Consider the following 16,269-nt stretch of genomic DNA (forward strand, 5'->3'; position numbering starts at 1 on the left):
GAGTTTAGTTTATCACAATGGTTATTGCCTGTGACAATCTGCACATTTTCTGTAATTCCAAAAATGGAGGTTTACTGCCAGTCAAATCTGGTTTTATCCACTATAAATTCCCATTTGGTGTTTGTCTTAGATTCCTAAGTGTACCATAGAGGAAGAATCAAGTATTTTACCATGCTCGCAGTTCTGCTAGGTGCTGTGAGCTTGGGTGCAGAGAAGGTAGTGTAGTATGGACAGGAATGAATGAATGAGGGAAAGGAAGTCAGGAAATGGCAGTGTTGACATAACAGCAGTTCATGCCCTCACAGTCTGTGTTGTCTTGCTGCAGTTAGAACTTTTGATGTCGATGTGACAATGTTCTGAGAATAGAGGAAATTTCAATGTGTTTTCCTTTGTGCCATTGGGATGGAACTAGACATGCCAGCTGTTGCAGAGGGGGATTTCTCAGTACCTGTGCCTATTTGGTGGAGGGGAGAAGTTAATTGGGGTGATATAATTTTATATAAAAATATAGATTTATTAAATTCAATATTCTGAACTCTCGCCACCCCCAACCACTGTATATTAATATTCAGTTTGGTGCATGGTTATGAAGACAATTTAAGATAAAATATATACAGGCATTTGTTATTTAACTAGCAAACGTTCAAACTATAAACAGAGAGAGGAGTTTCCCCTGCAGCTTAATGCTGTTTGGGATCTTTATGTTATTTGCCCAGCAGAGCGGGCTGAAACTCTTTCTGCTCTATGGCAGATATAACAGATATTACAGAGGTATTAAAGCTTTTACTCATAACTCTTTATTAATTATTAATCACCCTCCGGCGCTGTGTCACAGCCTGTGTCTAGTGTCCAGAATTCAGGGCATCTCTACCCGCGGACTTGGAGGCTGGAATCTTCCCGGTTTGAGGGGAGAGGATAAATCTTCCCAGTTTCTGGGGAAATATTGGTTTTCTCTAACCTTTTCTCCTGGAGAGGGATGATCTCTGCCTTGGTGCTACTGGCTTCTTCTGGATGCTGTGTCCAGGGATTCTGAGCTGGCAGGATTGAGGAGCAGGAGAATATTGTGCTGTCTGTGGCACGGTTGCTCACGGCTTCAGGGCGTGTGTGCAGACAATCCAGAGTCTGCTTTCTGGTTCTCTCAGCGGCAGTGGCTTTTACCAGGCAATGATAGGCAGCAGGCATGCAAAGTGTGTGCGGCTGCTGGGAGTCTAAACTCTGTAGGTAAATGCAATGCAGGATCTGGTCCTGATAGCACAATAGCATGCAGATGTGCACAGCTGGCTTAGGAGGCTATAGGTTCCTTATATATATATATATATGTGCAGGCTTAAATGAGCTCTACATCTAAGATATGCAGGCAGGTGAGCTGCAAATGAGTCACAGCATGAGGGTCTGAGCCTCTGAGCATCGGAGCCATGCAATGGCATCTGAGCGTGGGGGTCTGAGCAGCTGAGCACTGCAAGTGAGGGTCAGAGCTGTGTCTGAGCCGTGCAGGTGAATCAGAGCTGAGCTGAGCGCTGCAATGGGGTCCGAGCTGAGCTGTGCAGGGGTCTGAGCACGTTGCTTACCTGTGCACCCCTATTTATTGAATGTGGGCCGAGATTAATGGGCCCTTTGGCCACTGGAATGACCAATCAGGTTGGCAGTCAGCCAAACCTTACCATAATAGGCAGAAGGCTCTTGCCTGGACTTTCCCTAATATGGGGATCACATGGGCTTACCCCCAGCTCGTGTCTCCCTGGGGTATGTGGGCTTACACAACCTGGTCCCAACCAGGGGTCCATTGTGCTTGATAGTGATCCTGATGCCTTGTGGTTTCTCTCCTGATGCTAGTACACCTACAGAATGGGGCATGTGCTCTCACTTTTTCTGAAACACAGGTTGGAGGCCTTAGTTCAGACTAGGGTCTAAGCACACTGAGAGTGCCCATTTTACCTCAAGAAATTTGACTGCAGTTCCAATTGAGATGATAGAGGAGATGCTTCTTTTTTTGGGAGAGAGTGTGAGATTTTGTGAGTTTAGGACTATATTTATTTCATGCTAAAAGCAAGCATGATCTGTATTTCTGGTAGCTGATACTGTCAAATCGATTTTCCCTGTTGCTTCTGAAATTGCATTGAGTGCTCATCCTGAAAGTAAGAGCTAGATAGGATTGCAGTTGCTGTGTTATGTACAAAGAGCCTTTGTTTTACAACCAACTACATGCACTTTATAACTGTAGGTAAAGAATGCCTCCTGGAACAGCTCAGGCAATATATGTTTTCACTTCTTTTCTTCATTGATTGGAAGGATAAAGAAACTTAAGTATTTTTAGGCAACATCTTGGAGCTGACATCTGTCAACACCAACATTTTGGCTTATCCAGGGAGCAGACAGCACAGCTCTTGTATATTTCTTCCCAGTGATATACCTTGAACCAAAATATCTCAGGACTCAATCTGTCTTATTCCCCTGAGGTCACCAAACCCACATTTTTAAAGTAAAGGATGTGAACTACTCCTTAGTAAAATGTGAAGTGACAACTCATTTTGTTGAGACCACCGAGTATATGCTGGATAGTGTTTTGCTGCTCTCAGTGCCTTGCAGTAGACTCTAACTGTTTTCCAAGAGGAGAAAGAGCATGAGGGATAGTAATCCCTCTCCTCCTGCACCATCAGCTGTACCATAGAGTAAAATATGATGGAATAAGTTTAAGGGTGACAAGGCTGGTAAGAGGCCTTGAGCACAGCCCTACGAGGAGAGGCTGAGGGAGCTGGGATTGGTTAGCCTGGAGAAGAGGAGGCTCAGGGGTGACCTTATTGCTGTCTACAACTACCTGAGGGGTGGTTGTGGCCAGGAGGAGGTTGCTCTCTTCTCTCAGGTGGCCAGCACCAGAACAAGAGGACACAGCCTCAGGCTGTGCCAGGGGAGATTTAGGCTCGAGGTGAGGAGAAAGTTCTTCACTGAGAGAGTCATTGGACACTGGAATGGGCTGCCCGGGGAGGTGGTGGAGTCGCTGTCCCTGGAGCTGTTCAAGGCAGGATTGGACGTGGCACTTGGTGCCATGGTCTAGCCTTGAGCTGTGTGGTAAAGGGTTGGACTTGATGATCTGTGAGGTCTCTTCCAACCTTGGTGATACTGTGAAAATATTAAGGGGAAAAATAGTAAGTGCTATCTTTACAAAGCCTGGAGCAGTAGCTCTGATAAGGAGTTTAGCTGTCCCCTTCATCTGGGAAAGCCCCAAACTTGGTTTGATCATCAAATGGTATGAATTTTTGTCTGATCCATGATGGCACAATTTTCAGTGGGTTTTTTTTGCTTGGCTCTCTCTGCTGTAGCAGATGGCCTGTTTTGTTTTTTTAAATCAGAATTCTCCATCTTTTTCTGCAAAGATATAGTTGAGTTGCTGAAGCCAAAGTAGAATGAAGAACCTGACTTCCATATGCAGCTTATCCAGTCAGTGGCTTCTGTGTGCAAGTAGTTCTGTAAACCAGCACAGATGCTATGCGTCTCAGCACATGTCGCTTGTGTGAACGGCAGCAAATGCATTGCAAACTGGGTGGCTCCACAACTTACAACTGGCACCTGTGGGATCAGAGATTAAGTATTTGTACTGATCATAAAGTTGTTTATTCAAAGCAGCTGTCTCCTAGTGTACTCACTACTGGTTTCTGTCAGGTTCCCTCTGTCTTCCTCAGGGACGATAGTTAATCCAAACTGTGGTAAGCATCTGCTGAAACTGACTCATCTTCTCATCTTGGAGACATGCATAGTGATGAGGTTTCTGTATGGTATGCTTACATTGGTGTCTTTTGAGGGAGCACAGCATCTTTTTTTCTTCTGCAGGTGCAAGATTGGACATGGCACTTGGTGCCATGGTCTAGCCTTGAGCTCTGTGGTAGAGGGTTGGACTTGATGATCTGTGAGGTCTCTTCCAACCTTGGTGATACTGTGATACTGTGTTTCTTCCTCTGAAGCACCATTTCTTCTTTCTAACCTACCCTCCCTGCGTTCTCTAATTCTTATGTGCTGCCATGTAACAACAGTTAGGTCTTCTTACTATTTATCAGGTCTTCCTTCCATTTTTTCTATACAAAGCTTGTTGTCTTGCTTCAAAGTTTCTTGAATTTGCATGCTCTGGGTTTGCATTTGTTATTTAGAGAGCTTGACAGACTTAATCTACCTGTCATCTTGTGTTTTGTGCATGGCTATTAATAAGGGGAAATAAGAGACTGCTTACATTCTGCAGGTGTGCTATGTTTCTCAGGGCAGAAACAGTAATTTTCATGAGCAGATTGTGCTGGTTTGAGGCTAAATTAGAATATTTTAATGAGGAAAACTAGATTATAGGCTGTGAAAAGAAAACAATGGTGACGTCTGCTTCACTCATAGGTTTGCCAAGACGTATAAAAGCAAAGACACAAACATAGATAATGCAGTCAGTGTTTGTGTCTCTCTCCCCTGACTTCTGCTGCATTAACTGCTTCTTGCTGGATCTATGTAGCCCAACTAATCATTCTGCTTCTAACCCCCCTTGCTGATCCTTCCAACTCACCTTGCATGTCAGGCAGACTCTGGGATATGAGAGGGGAGTGGAAAGAAGGTGAAAAAGTGGTTGGGAGCTCCTCCTGGGCACTTAGATTTCTGGAAAGGATGTTGTGTTTCTGTGTTACTTTTAACTTGTATGTTTCTGTATATAGCTGGAAATAGTTGTAATATATTGTAAATATCTGCTTGTATATTGTGCTGAGCTGTGAATACGAAGCTTCAGTCCTTAACCTCCAGCCAGCTGAGTCTAGTCTGAATGATTTCATTGTGTGTGTGTGGGGGTGGGGGGCAGGTAACTCCCAAGCCATCACACAGACTGTATAGCAGCATTTTCAAAATGTAAGTCAGAATTGATAAATTGTGTAAAGGTAATTTCTCCAAAACATCATACAAAGTCTTCTGAATGAGCATGTACCCAAATAGAGTAGTATTTGTCCTTTAAAAATTACAGGCATCCTATACTTATCTTTTTTATCTTTCTCAACTCTTAGTCATCGCTTTCCAGTAATATTTAATGTTGCATCAGTCACTTCACATCCATCACTCAACAGTTCACGGCAGATGCAGATTACTGTCTGCATCGCTGCAAGCTTGCATTTATATTTCCCTTGAGCACCAGAATAAAACATTGTGAAAACATGAATTGCTTTTTCTTTCATAGCAATATAAATATTTTAAACTCAATGTTTCGCAGGTTACGTTTTCTTCATTCTTTTCTAGCTAGGGATTGGAATGCTTTGCTTCTGTCATTGTAAGTGCTGGAGCTGTTGACCTATCTCTGGGTCCAGTCTAATACCATGTAGCAAACTGGCAGACTTGTTTCAGAAATAGATAAGACAGTTAAAGATGAGTTGGTTAAAGGCTTGAAGATGGCTACTCCTAAGCACTCTCTAACTCATTTACCTTTACTCTGTAAGGAGGAATATTTGTGCCCAATCTCCTGATCTCTTGATTCACTAAGTCAACAACTGAAGGTAACAATAGAATGAAAATTAAATATGAGGAAGAAACATGGTAAATTAAAAGTCTGTCTCTTTTGAATGTCTTCTTTATCTCTCTCTGTTATGTCTGCTGGTCAGATTAAAGCAGACACCCCCCCAAAAATAACCCAAACAACCTTAAAGATCCGTGGTTTCAGAGAGCATTTTCCCTTAATATTTTGCAAACCCATCTATGTAGTAAAGGTACCAAACCCCCTCTGTGTTAATGATTCTGTATTCATTCAAAATGTAATGCTTGAAGAATGTTCCTGGTTGATAACTATAAATGAAGCTCAAAGCTGAACAAATGTTTGTTTTACAGAATGCTGAGACCAAGGTTGAGGAAGCAGCTAAAGAGAGTCCAAAAGCAGCCAGACTAACACAGCAGTCTTCAGAGGATAATGAAGTGTTTGGTGAGTTACTTGAACAACTAGAAAACGTTACTTAATTTGTCAGATCAGAAAATAAAATTCCCCCAGTCTTTGTGACCTATGTATAGCAGTTGAGTGCTGACCATACAGTTCCACAAAGACCTGGAAAGGTGGGTGACAGGACTGCCATGGGGGAATCAAAGGACTAAAATCATCTCTGAAGAAATATTTGCAGTTGGTACCGCGGAGAAAGAAGATTGAATCCAGATCTTCAGCAAAGTTAAAGACTTACTACATAAAAGGGAAAAATAAACTTTTTGCTGTCCATGGTGGATAGGACAGATGTTGAATTCTTTAAACTGCAGCAAGATTTGATTAAATGTTGGGAAGAGAAATCCTGAAACAAATACTAAAACATTGTATTGCATCATCTGGAAAGTGTAAAGATTCATCATTGTGGCCTTTAGAAATAGGTTAGACAAGTAACCATCCAAATGGATGTAATGTTCATCTTGTGACAGAAGCATAGACTAGATGACCTTTGAGGTTACTTGGAGCTTTAGATTTTAAATTAGCTCATCTTGAAAGTTCCACCCCTGCTCATCCCGTAGATTTTGCTGCTAGTTGCATTCTTTCATTTGAAAGCTGTAGTTGGATTTTTTTTCTGCATTAAAATTCAGAAAAAATCCAGGCAAACCTTTTATTCCAACTTTGTGTGATTATGTGCTGGCAGAGCTCCAGTAACAAGCACTGGCCTAACGTGAGTGCAGGGATGGTGAGAGAGCAAGTCTGAAAGTTTATCAGTTGGCGTAGTGTTTATCTCCATTATGTTCTGGAGTGGAAACCTAAGATCTGCAGAACTTGTGGGTTCTGTTAAGGCTGACTAGCTTGAAAACTTCTGAATGAGTCAAATATTAATGCTGTAAGGAATTTTACTTTCTTTGAGGGTACCAAAGGAATAAAGCATGATTAGGCCTTTCTTACTGTACATGGAAACAGTGATTGTGACCACTTAAATTGATTTTATTTAAAATCAGTTTTCCTCAGTGAAGTAATGTAGTATGATTGGCACATGGGCTGGAATTCCTGGTATGAATATTTCCAGCACTAATCATGTAATGACAATGCCTGAAAGAACCACAAGTGGACTTAAGAACTAGGTTTCAGCTTCATTAATTCAGTGCTGAGGCTGTTACCTCATTTCCTCTACATCTGCTCCACTCATTTGCAGTAGATCCAGTGTTACTGGTTGTACAGTGTTACTGGTTGCTGTCTGATTTGCATCTCAGACTGTATCATTTCTCAATTCAGCTGTCTGGTCTTTCTGAGATGTATGGAGACAGCAAAGCAAGGAGACACCAAACTGGAAGGCTTGGCTGGTACAGCTGAAGGCTGTGCAGCCTTCCAGTGAAACTTGAACAGATTGGAGAGCTGGGCACAGAGGAACCAAATGAGGTTCAACAAGGATGAGTGCAGAGTCCTGCACCTGGGGAGGAATAATAAACTGCACCTGTACAGGTTGGGAGGTGATCTGCTGGAGAGCAGCCCTATGGAGAGGTACCTGGGAGTGCTGGTGGATAACCAATTATCCCCACGACAGCAATGTACCCTTGTGGCCAAGAAGGCCAGTAGGATCCTGGGGTGTATTAGGAAGAGTGTGTCTAGCAGATCAAGGGAGATGCTCCTCTCACTCCACTCTGCCCTGGTGAGACCTCATCTTGAGTACTGCATTCAGTTTTGGGCTCCCCAGTCGAAGAGGGACAGGGATCTGCTGGAGAAGGTCCAGTGGAAAGCTACAAGAATGATGTGCTCCAGTCTCCTGAAGCCTTATGAGGAGAGGCTGAGGGACCTGGGGTTTTTTTAGGCTGGAGAAGACTGAGAGGGGATTTAATAAATGTTTATAAATATCTGAGAGCTGTGTGTCAGGAGGGAGGGGACAGGCTCTTCTCACTTGCTCTCTGTGATAGGACAAGGAGCAGTGGGTGTAAGTTGCAGCACAGGAGGTTCCACCACAACACAAGGGAGGATTTCTTTAAGAGTCACAGATCATTGGAACAGGCTCCCCAGAGAGGTTGTGGAGTCTCCTTCTCTGGAGACTTTCAAGGCCCTTTCTGGGTGTGTTCCTCTGTGACTTGAGCTGGTTTATATGGTCCTGCTCTGGCAGGGGGATTGGACTCAATAGTCTCTTTGGGTTGCTTCCAACCCTTCACATCCTGTCATCCTGTCTGCCTCTTCCTACCAGCAGAATCTGGCTTCTAAGCCTTCTCTCTATTCTGATCATTAGCCCCATGTACCAGTGAAATAAACCAGTCTGCATGGGGATTGTGAAATTAACAAGGGGAATTAATACCCATGAAGTAGGCTTAAATTCACTGTCCAGCAATCCCTACTCTCACTACACATTCTTTTGCTGAAGTTAAGGAGGTCGGTGTGCAGTGTACTGGGTGTTATTTAAAGCTGATTATTTACTAACAAATTTCTAAGTATTTGCATGCCCAAAACCATGAGCTGAACTGCTTATCTAAGATAAGCCAAAGATCAGCATTTGGCAACTTTGTATCACAAAGAGGAAGTTTCCCTTCTGACTCCAAACCCAGCCAGAGTACAGTGTTTTATGTCAACCCTGTTCACTTGTGAAGTAGTGTCATTTTTTGTTTTGTTCTTAATATTAAATTAAAAACAGACAAACATACCCCCCCCAAAAAAAAAATGTAAAGCTAAAAAACCCCTAAGACAGAAAATACCCTCAAAAAAAAGAAGAATTACGTTGCAAATGGAATCTGTAATCTCCTTTTTCACTCTGGTCAAGTAAGGAAATTAATATGGACTGAAGGTGAAAATGAAACTTCTTTAATATAAGACTCCAGAACATTTTGGCAGATACAAACTTTATGTGTCTGAGAATGACAGGGTTGTATGTACCTGCCTTTCCTTCAGACTGGCCAATTTCTTAGGTTGTTTAAATCCATTTTATAGGGGATAGATTAAAAGCTTGGAAATCCTTTTACCTAGGTGACTTATTTGTTGTCCTGTGACTGAAGTGATTAGTTTACAGACTCTGCTCAGTCATTCTCACCCTGGCTTGATTTATTTCAAGCTATCCCTCTTTTCTTTCTTTTTTTTTTTTCCCACTGGTGCTAATTATAATAAGCATCAAGTATGCACCAGGAGTTGGTTAATTTATAGCTTCAGCTTTGACTAGAATCCCTCTTCTAAGGAATTGTAAATAGCCTTCTTTGAATAGGTGCAGCACCACCTTACCATTTCACGTAGAACCCCACCTTCTGTCCCTTAGTTGTTTTTCACGAAGCTCACATGCCCCACCTTCCTTTGGACAATGCACAGACAACAGGGAAGGCAATGCCTGACATTCAGAAGGACAACACCCCCTGACTTCTGCCTGCCTTTTCTGCTCTCCTGCCTGGGTGTGCAGTGGGTGTGCAGAGGACCTAGATGCCCCTGCAAGCGCTGCCTGTCCCTCCTCACTGAGCCACTCGGTGGCAGCAGCTGCCAGTCCCTGGCAGCCACCACAGTGCCTGGGCTGCCAGGTCAAAGGCTCTTTAGCAAATGAGACATAAATCTCTCGGTTTACTCTTATCTCCCCACTCTCCAAGCTTAGTATTGTCTTGGACCAGGTGACAGTGCATTTTTTCATGGAATGGAGACAGCATGGGATAGACGACATTGCTAGATGTTGTTTTACAGAAGACGTCTGAGGGAGCTGTGCTGTTTCTGTTTTTCACTTGGGAATACTTGATTTCACAGAAAGTGTGGTTCCTGCAGCCCTTGTCAGTTGGGTGCAGTTTTGGAGGCGAGCACATGATTCTTGATGTTGTGGTTCAAAACCAAGTGTGGAGATCTCTACAAGTCTGCTAGACTCAGTAACATTCTTTGTAGATACAAACAAGGATTGATCCACCACTGTGGAGGGCTGCATGTGAGTGAATGTGAATGCCTTAATTTTCCTCTTCACGTGAGCTGGATTTGGGAATTACATTCTGGAGGGCTTCTTTGCATTTCTGTTTGTTTTTACACTGGAGTATAGCTGACATGTCCTTACCAATGATGAAGCAACGTTGTACCAGCTGCTTTACAAAACAAACAAGTCAGGTATGTCTTGTGCTTCAGAGAGCTAATTGTCAGAGGCAATGAACTTTGTATACAAGAGAATAGAGTGGAGAAATGGAGCAGAAGGGTAAGGATATGGGAGAGAAAAGTAATCTAGTCTGCATGGTAATGGCATTTGTAGCTATGCAATCTGAATTAACAAGAGTTAGTTTTGTTTGTCCTTTGAAAGGATTTTCTTGTGACACCCAACAGAGTTCTCTTGTCTGACATATACTGAATATGCATCTGTGATGTGGAACTAGAATGTCTTGCTCGCTGCAAACTTCTGTTGAACTTGCACGTAGCCAACATGGTCTCTGTTGAAGCCACTACGTAGTCAGAGAAGGACCATGAATGTCATCTGAGTCCAGGAGAGAGAAAAAAACTGCAGAGTAGAGTGCTGTGTATTCAAAGAAAGGAATCAGGAGGTGTCTGCTGGCCTCACTTCCACAGATTATCTTCAGAAGTTTATTAAATCCATTGACACTGTACAACTGTGAGGCAAAAGCAATGGGGGCAAGCTTTCTTTCATTCTGACTGTTGAGGGGTTTGGGCTTTCTTTTGGTACAATCCTTATTGCATTGACTTGGAAAAGGGCAAGTGCAGGGTTTTATTGATACCTTTTCTTTCCCCATGGGTTTGAACTAGTATAAAATTAGAAGTGAGGAAAAACTTTCTATAGGGGGACTGTGGTATGTATCTTGCTCTTTCAGATAGCAAGGAAAAGTCTAAGTGTACTAAGTTTTCAAAATTAAGTCTTGATCTTCTCCAGCAGTTAGGTTATATTTCTAGTTAATGAAGTCTAAAACTCTATCTGTAGACGTTACTGGGGTTCACAGTATCACAGTATCACCAAGGTTGGAAGAGACCTCACAGATCATCAAGTCCAACCCTTTACCACAGAGCTCAAGGCTAGACCATGGCACCAAGTGCCACGTCCAATCCTGCCTTGAACAGCTCCAGGGACGGCGACTCCACCACCTCCCCGGGCAGCCCATTCCAGTATGCAGTGACTCTCTCAGTGAAGAACTTTCTCCTCACCTCCAGCCTAAATTTCCCCTGGTGTAGCTTGAGGCTGTGTCCTCTTGTTCTGGTGCTGGCCACCTGAGAGAAGAGAGCAACCTCCTCCTGGCTACAACCACCCCTCAGGTAGTTGTAGACAGCTTAGTGCTTTCTTGCAATCTGTGCTGCATGGCTGGAGTTGTACTGTGGCTTGGGGTGTGGTTGGGTTTGTTGTTATTATTATTTGTGTTTGGTGGCTTTATGTTTTTGGTTTATTTTTATAAGAAAGATTAAACAAAGTCATCTTTTTCTGTTGAAATAAAAGAATTGTAGAGATTTTTTTTTTTCTCTTCACTTAGGCAAGAGATAAGCTTTGTTCCAATCATGGCAAAGTGACATTGAGTGCAGCATCATCCATCATTCTGTCACTTGTAGTTGCAGTGCTGGATACATCCTGAGGTGTCTTTTTGTATGCAGAGTTCAGAGGTATAGCTAGAAACTGTACATTCAGCACAATTCCACAATGGGCCTGGCTCACCCTGATTCATTGCTTTTGCTGATGCCTGCTACTGTCCCCTACACAGAACATTCTGTGGATAGAGGTATAACCCCACACAGGTTGAAAATCTTCTGTCTCCACAAGATTTCAGTCTCAGACAGTTTGACTGATGCAGTTGCCCTCGCCACTGGTCTTGCTTAACATTGTAGGACTGCAGTTGCTGCAGTTTAGCTGCTTCCACGCCTAGGAATTTTTGGATGCTGTATATCAGCAGGCTTTTTTTATTGTTCAGTTGAGAATTTAATGATTGCATATAAAGCCCACTCTCCTGAAATAATGGACACTGTAAATCTCCTACAAGTAGTTGTACAGAGTATCTTACAAGGTGGGAATGTATGTGATTGTGTATTATATCTGCACGTATTTCACTATCTTTTTGTGTACATTTTTGGGTTTTGATTGGTCTTTTTTATAAAGGGAGGTGGGCACAATGCAAAAGAAGGATCAGAAAGGTATTTAGAACCTCTTGGCCATGGAGTGCCTTGATCAGGAGGTGATGAGGTCCTGTCAGGAGCTTGATAAAAGCTGAGGGTTACTGTAGTTCAGTGACCTTCTTACTGGAAAGCTGCTTTCTTTGTAAACACAATCAATTGTGGGACACAAGATATGACTTTAATGCAAAGTAATGGCAAGCTTACAAGAAAAAAATCAATCTGATGAGACAGCAAATTGCCCTAAAATAGATGTTATTACCGTGGTGCAGTTATTTCCTCTTGCATGAGAGGTAAATGGGGGAATTTAGTCTCCTGTAGTTTTTCATTATAAGCTAAGTAATGATTCTGTTTTTCCATCTCTCTCCACATACTTCTACTTTCCTTCACTGTGTCTTTCCTTTGCCCCAGTTTCTTGCCTGTCTGCCTCCATCCAGATGCTACAGGTTTATCAAAATTACAGCAGGAGGAAAGGATTCATTTTCTGAGATGGAAAGAAGAGATTTGCATTTTAATTAAAAAAAAAACCCCACGGTTGGCATTTTTTGTGCAGTTGCAGGATCTCAGAGGTACTGCTCACAGCTTTCTTTTTTATGGTGGGTTGTTTTTTTTGTGCCCACCTAAAACTCTGCTCTTGCAAGAGTTTATGTATCATAAAGTGCTTTTTGCAGACTGTGTGTAATGTACACACAGTGAAGGGAAGTCAAATAGTCCACCTGCTGTGGTGGAATGAAACCCCACAGGATTCCAGACGCAACATTGGCCAGCTGGTGAGAAGTTTTATTATTTTAGGATCTGAAGCTTTTTTCTAACAGTACAGATATGCACATTTTTTATGTTAATTTTGTGGTTTGTTTGATTATGGCTCACTTCTGTGGATTTTCTTTTTTTAACAGTAACATTCAACCATTTTTTTTTCTGGCAGCCATTTGGTGCTTTAAATGGTAACAGTAGCTCTTGGGCTTCTAACTAGTTGATGTGCCTTTGCAATTAGTGTCCTGCTCTAGCATCTAAAACTTTAAGCTTACATTTAGTGTGGCGCTGGTGTTTGCCACAAAATGAGTGCACAAGCACGTAAGAGCACTTGGACAAGCCAATCTGGTATGATTTTTCTGTTCTGTTGTCTGTTTTTGTTTCATCTGTGGCACTTGCAAGCTACATGCATAACAGAGGTTTGGGTTTTTCTTTTACGGGTGCTGGAGTTGTAGCTGGATTCATTAGCATAGACATGGACCTGAGACAGTTATTCCTGATGTGTTTATAGCAGCACAGGGCTGGTGGGCTGTGCTCGCTGTAATTAGTGAGCACAGTAACAGTATAATGATTTATTCAGTATTTTAATGTTTGCTATACAGTGTATGGGATCTGCTGGGTTGTTTTTTTTTATGCCCTTGTTCATTCAGTAAGAGTGAGTCTGTATTCGGGATGGGGGAAGCACAATAGGCAGTTGCCACCCTATTGTTATCCAGACCACACATTGTAGCTGATTGTAGAAGTGAGGATGGCTAAGGGTGGTCTAATGTCACATGTTGTTGGGTGGTAATATGAAGCCTTTGACTAATTAGCCATGAAAACAAGTTACTTCTCTCATGCTGCATTTTGAGCCTTTGTCCCATTAGCAGGCTGCAGCCCAAGGGAGCATTCTGCTAGCACATAAGAAACAGCGTCCTTAGTGTTCTTCGTTACTGACCTTATGTACCATCTAGTTTGGTTAAGGCAGGATTTTATCTGTAAATGAATTAAAAGTGCTTGTGAAAGGTCTTTATTTTGCAGAAAGTAGCTGGGATGTTGCTGTTGTCCCATTTCCAGTTTTGTTGAGGCTGAATAAGTGCTCAGTTCTGGTTTGAGTGAAGTAAGCAGAATAGTTCTCTGTGAGCCAACCACTCTTCTGTCATGTTAGCTGAAACAGATGCTGTTGTTAAAGTTTAATTACTATGTGACTCACTTTTTAGTGCAATGGCAAGAACTAGAATGAGGTTTTGTGCAATCTATTAGGGGAAACAGAAACACCAGTTGAGACTGATAATTCCTTTGGGTCTTAAAACAAAATAAACCAGTATGAAACCCACCTACTTTGGCTTCCTGCAGCGTAAGAGTTATAGGGTTTCATTGGGTAATTCTGTGATCAAATCCATAATGCCTAATGTGAACCAGAATAATGTCCTATTGCAAGAACTGCATAGAAACAATGGTTTCTTCTCAGGCTTTCAATGTTCCGTTATCCTGGTTAAAAAGGGGCACTTCAGTGATCTTACATATGCCCGTGTGATTACCTTTGATTGTGTGACCAGGCTCCTTGCAGAACATGTCATGAGAGACAGATCCTAAAGAGGGTTTGTTTTTTTTATCTCAGTGCAGAAGATAGAAACTAAGGGGGGAGGGGGATAGAGGGGTAAGCGTCTTGTCCTCATAAACAGAATAGGTCAGTATTAAGTCAGTGCTTCACAATCAATGTGCTGTCAATCAGGTGAAATTTCAGTTCCTTCTCAGGGAGAAGAAATTCTGGCTTGGATTTCTTAGTGGTACTTTTCATTTCTGCCCCTGTTTAAGCCTAGTTCACTGGCAGTATTGTGATAGAGCTCCACTGACTTTGGCAAAACTGTAAAGATACTGAACTTAGCTTAAAAATAAACAGTCCACCAACCTGTCCTTCCAGCACCAAAGTGGTGGGACGGAGTATGAAAAGAGCAGTGGATTTTCTTAGGTTTGAGTTGTTGCCTGAATAGTGTGACAAGGTGGCAAGAAGAGCATTGTAGCTGTGTACTCTCATCCAGTAGCAGTTCTTCTGCAAAGATACCAGACTGGTACATGATAGGTGTAGCTCTAGAAGGGGGATCCAGACAGCAAATAGGCTCACTATGAAAGGATTATGAGAGTAGAGAATGACAGCATATTGCAAAATCTTCATGTTTTGATGCTTACCCTGACAAAATACTTGTGTATCTGTGCTAAGTTAGTCTAAATTGTACTTTTGCCTAATATATATGTTGTTTGCAACTGTGTCTGCAAGACTTGAAATTAGTTTAGTGCTGGTGGAGTGTGAAAAATCAGAATGTATGCAGAGCATTTGTAAGAGTGAATGAGAATTTGTAAGGCTTAGCATCTGTTGGCTTCCCCTTGACGTTCCTGTCTCTGTACCCTGGAGTTCAGTGAAACTCCATTTCTCCTGTACCATGTCAAGCAGCAAGTTCAACCTGTACTTGAAACTATGGCTTTCTGTTAAACGTTGTTCAAGAAGGCTGACTGTGGTTTGGCTTAACTCCTCCAAACACATAGCTTGGCAGCACTTGTGCAATAGTTCAGTTTATGGGCGTAACGGTATCCCTTTAAGTGCTGACAAGGAGGCACAGAGCAGAAATTCACATCTGAGGTATCCCTTTAAGTGCTGACAAGGAGGCACAGAGCAGAAATTCACATCTGAGGCATCTATTTTTGATGAAGAAAATAGAAGTGAAAAGGACTAGTATTTACTGGTGTGCACACACTGGTACTTGGACAGAAACATCCTGGTGGTGACAAGACTGCAGTTGCTTGAAAGCCTTGCGAGGAGCAGAGAACAGTCAAGATAATGCTGCTCTTTATTTTCAGTGTTCAGATCAGGCTCCCTCTCTAGAGCCTTCCCTATGCTTTCCTTCTGTGTTGCCAGTGAAAAGCTTGGCTTTTTCTAGGCCTTTTAATATTCCCACTTAATTAGAAGGAACCATTTTTGTACTGAATATAAAGTATCTCTATCAGAACAGGAACTTTAAATTACTCTGATTTCTTGTAGCTGTCATCCATTCTGATTTATTTTATTTTACTTTTTTTAATCTTTCTTACTGTAGCATCTTAAAATTTCTGGTCTGTGTGACATTAGCCATGGAAAACAGTGTTCCTGGTAGTGCTGACAAGAATAATTGCAGAAGAAATCAGCATTTTTAAAGACTAAAGTCACTTGTTTAACCAAGCAGATGTATGAAATACAAAAGTATTTCTAAATCTCTGTTCATCTCAAGTGACTTCTTTAGAAACTGGCTACAGAGAAAAGAAATTCATGAGAGTTATCATTTCTGTTCTGAAAGATCAGTAATAGAATTTCCTTTTTAACCTTTGCTTGTGGAGAAGTGACTGAATATGCTCATGAAACAAAAGTGATAGTTTTAGAACAGCTAAGCCACCGTGCAATGGCACCATAACCAGACTTGGTTTCACGGGCAGAATAAAAATATTGGTGCTTCTAAAATAGATATTTGTCACTTGACAAACAATTTCTTCTTTGAAGTGGGCTTCCCTGAATGTTTATCAGGATGTGG

The 16,269-nt window shown here is 42.0% G+C and overlaps 1 protein-coding gene across 4 annotated transcripts in view; it reads left to right on the forward strand.

The window, feature by feature from the left end:
• MBP (myelin basic protein) overlaps nucleotides 1–16,269 on the forward strand; it is a 102,385-nt gene that overhangs the window by 29,510 nt on the left and 56,606 nt on the right. For 3 of the 4 annotated variants that reach the window (XM_064150118.1, XM_064150116.1, XM_064150117.1), the window contains exon 2: nucleotides 5,830–5,920. The exons of the other annotated variant lie outside the window; for it this stretch is intronic. In XM_064150118.1, coding sequence (XP_064006188.1) covers nucleotides 5,830–5,920 — 91 coding nt within the window. The remainder of the gene's footprint in view (nucleotides 1–5,829; nucleotides 5,921–16,269) is intronic. 4 annotated transcript variants of the gene reach the window in all.

Source organism: Pogoniulus pusillus, chromosome 10 (assembly GCF_015220805.1).
Source record: "Pogoniulus pusillus isolate bPogPus1 chromosome 10, bPogPus1.pri, whole genome shotgun sequence".
NCBI classification, from domain to species: domain Eukaryota; kingdom Metazoa; phylum Chordata; class Aves; order Piciformes; family Lybiidae; genus Pogoniulus; species Pogoniulus pusillus.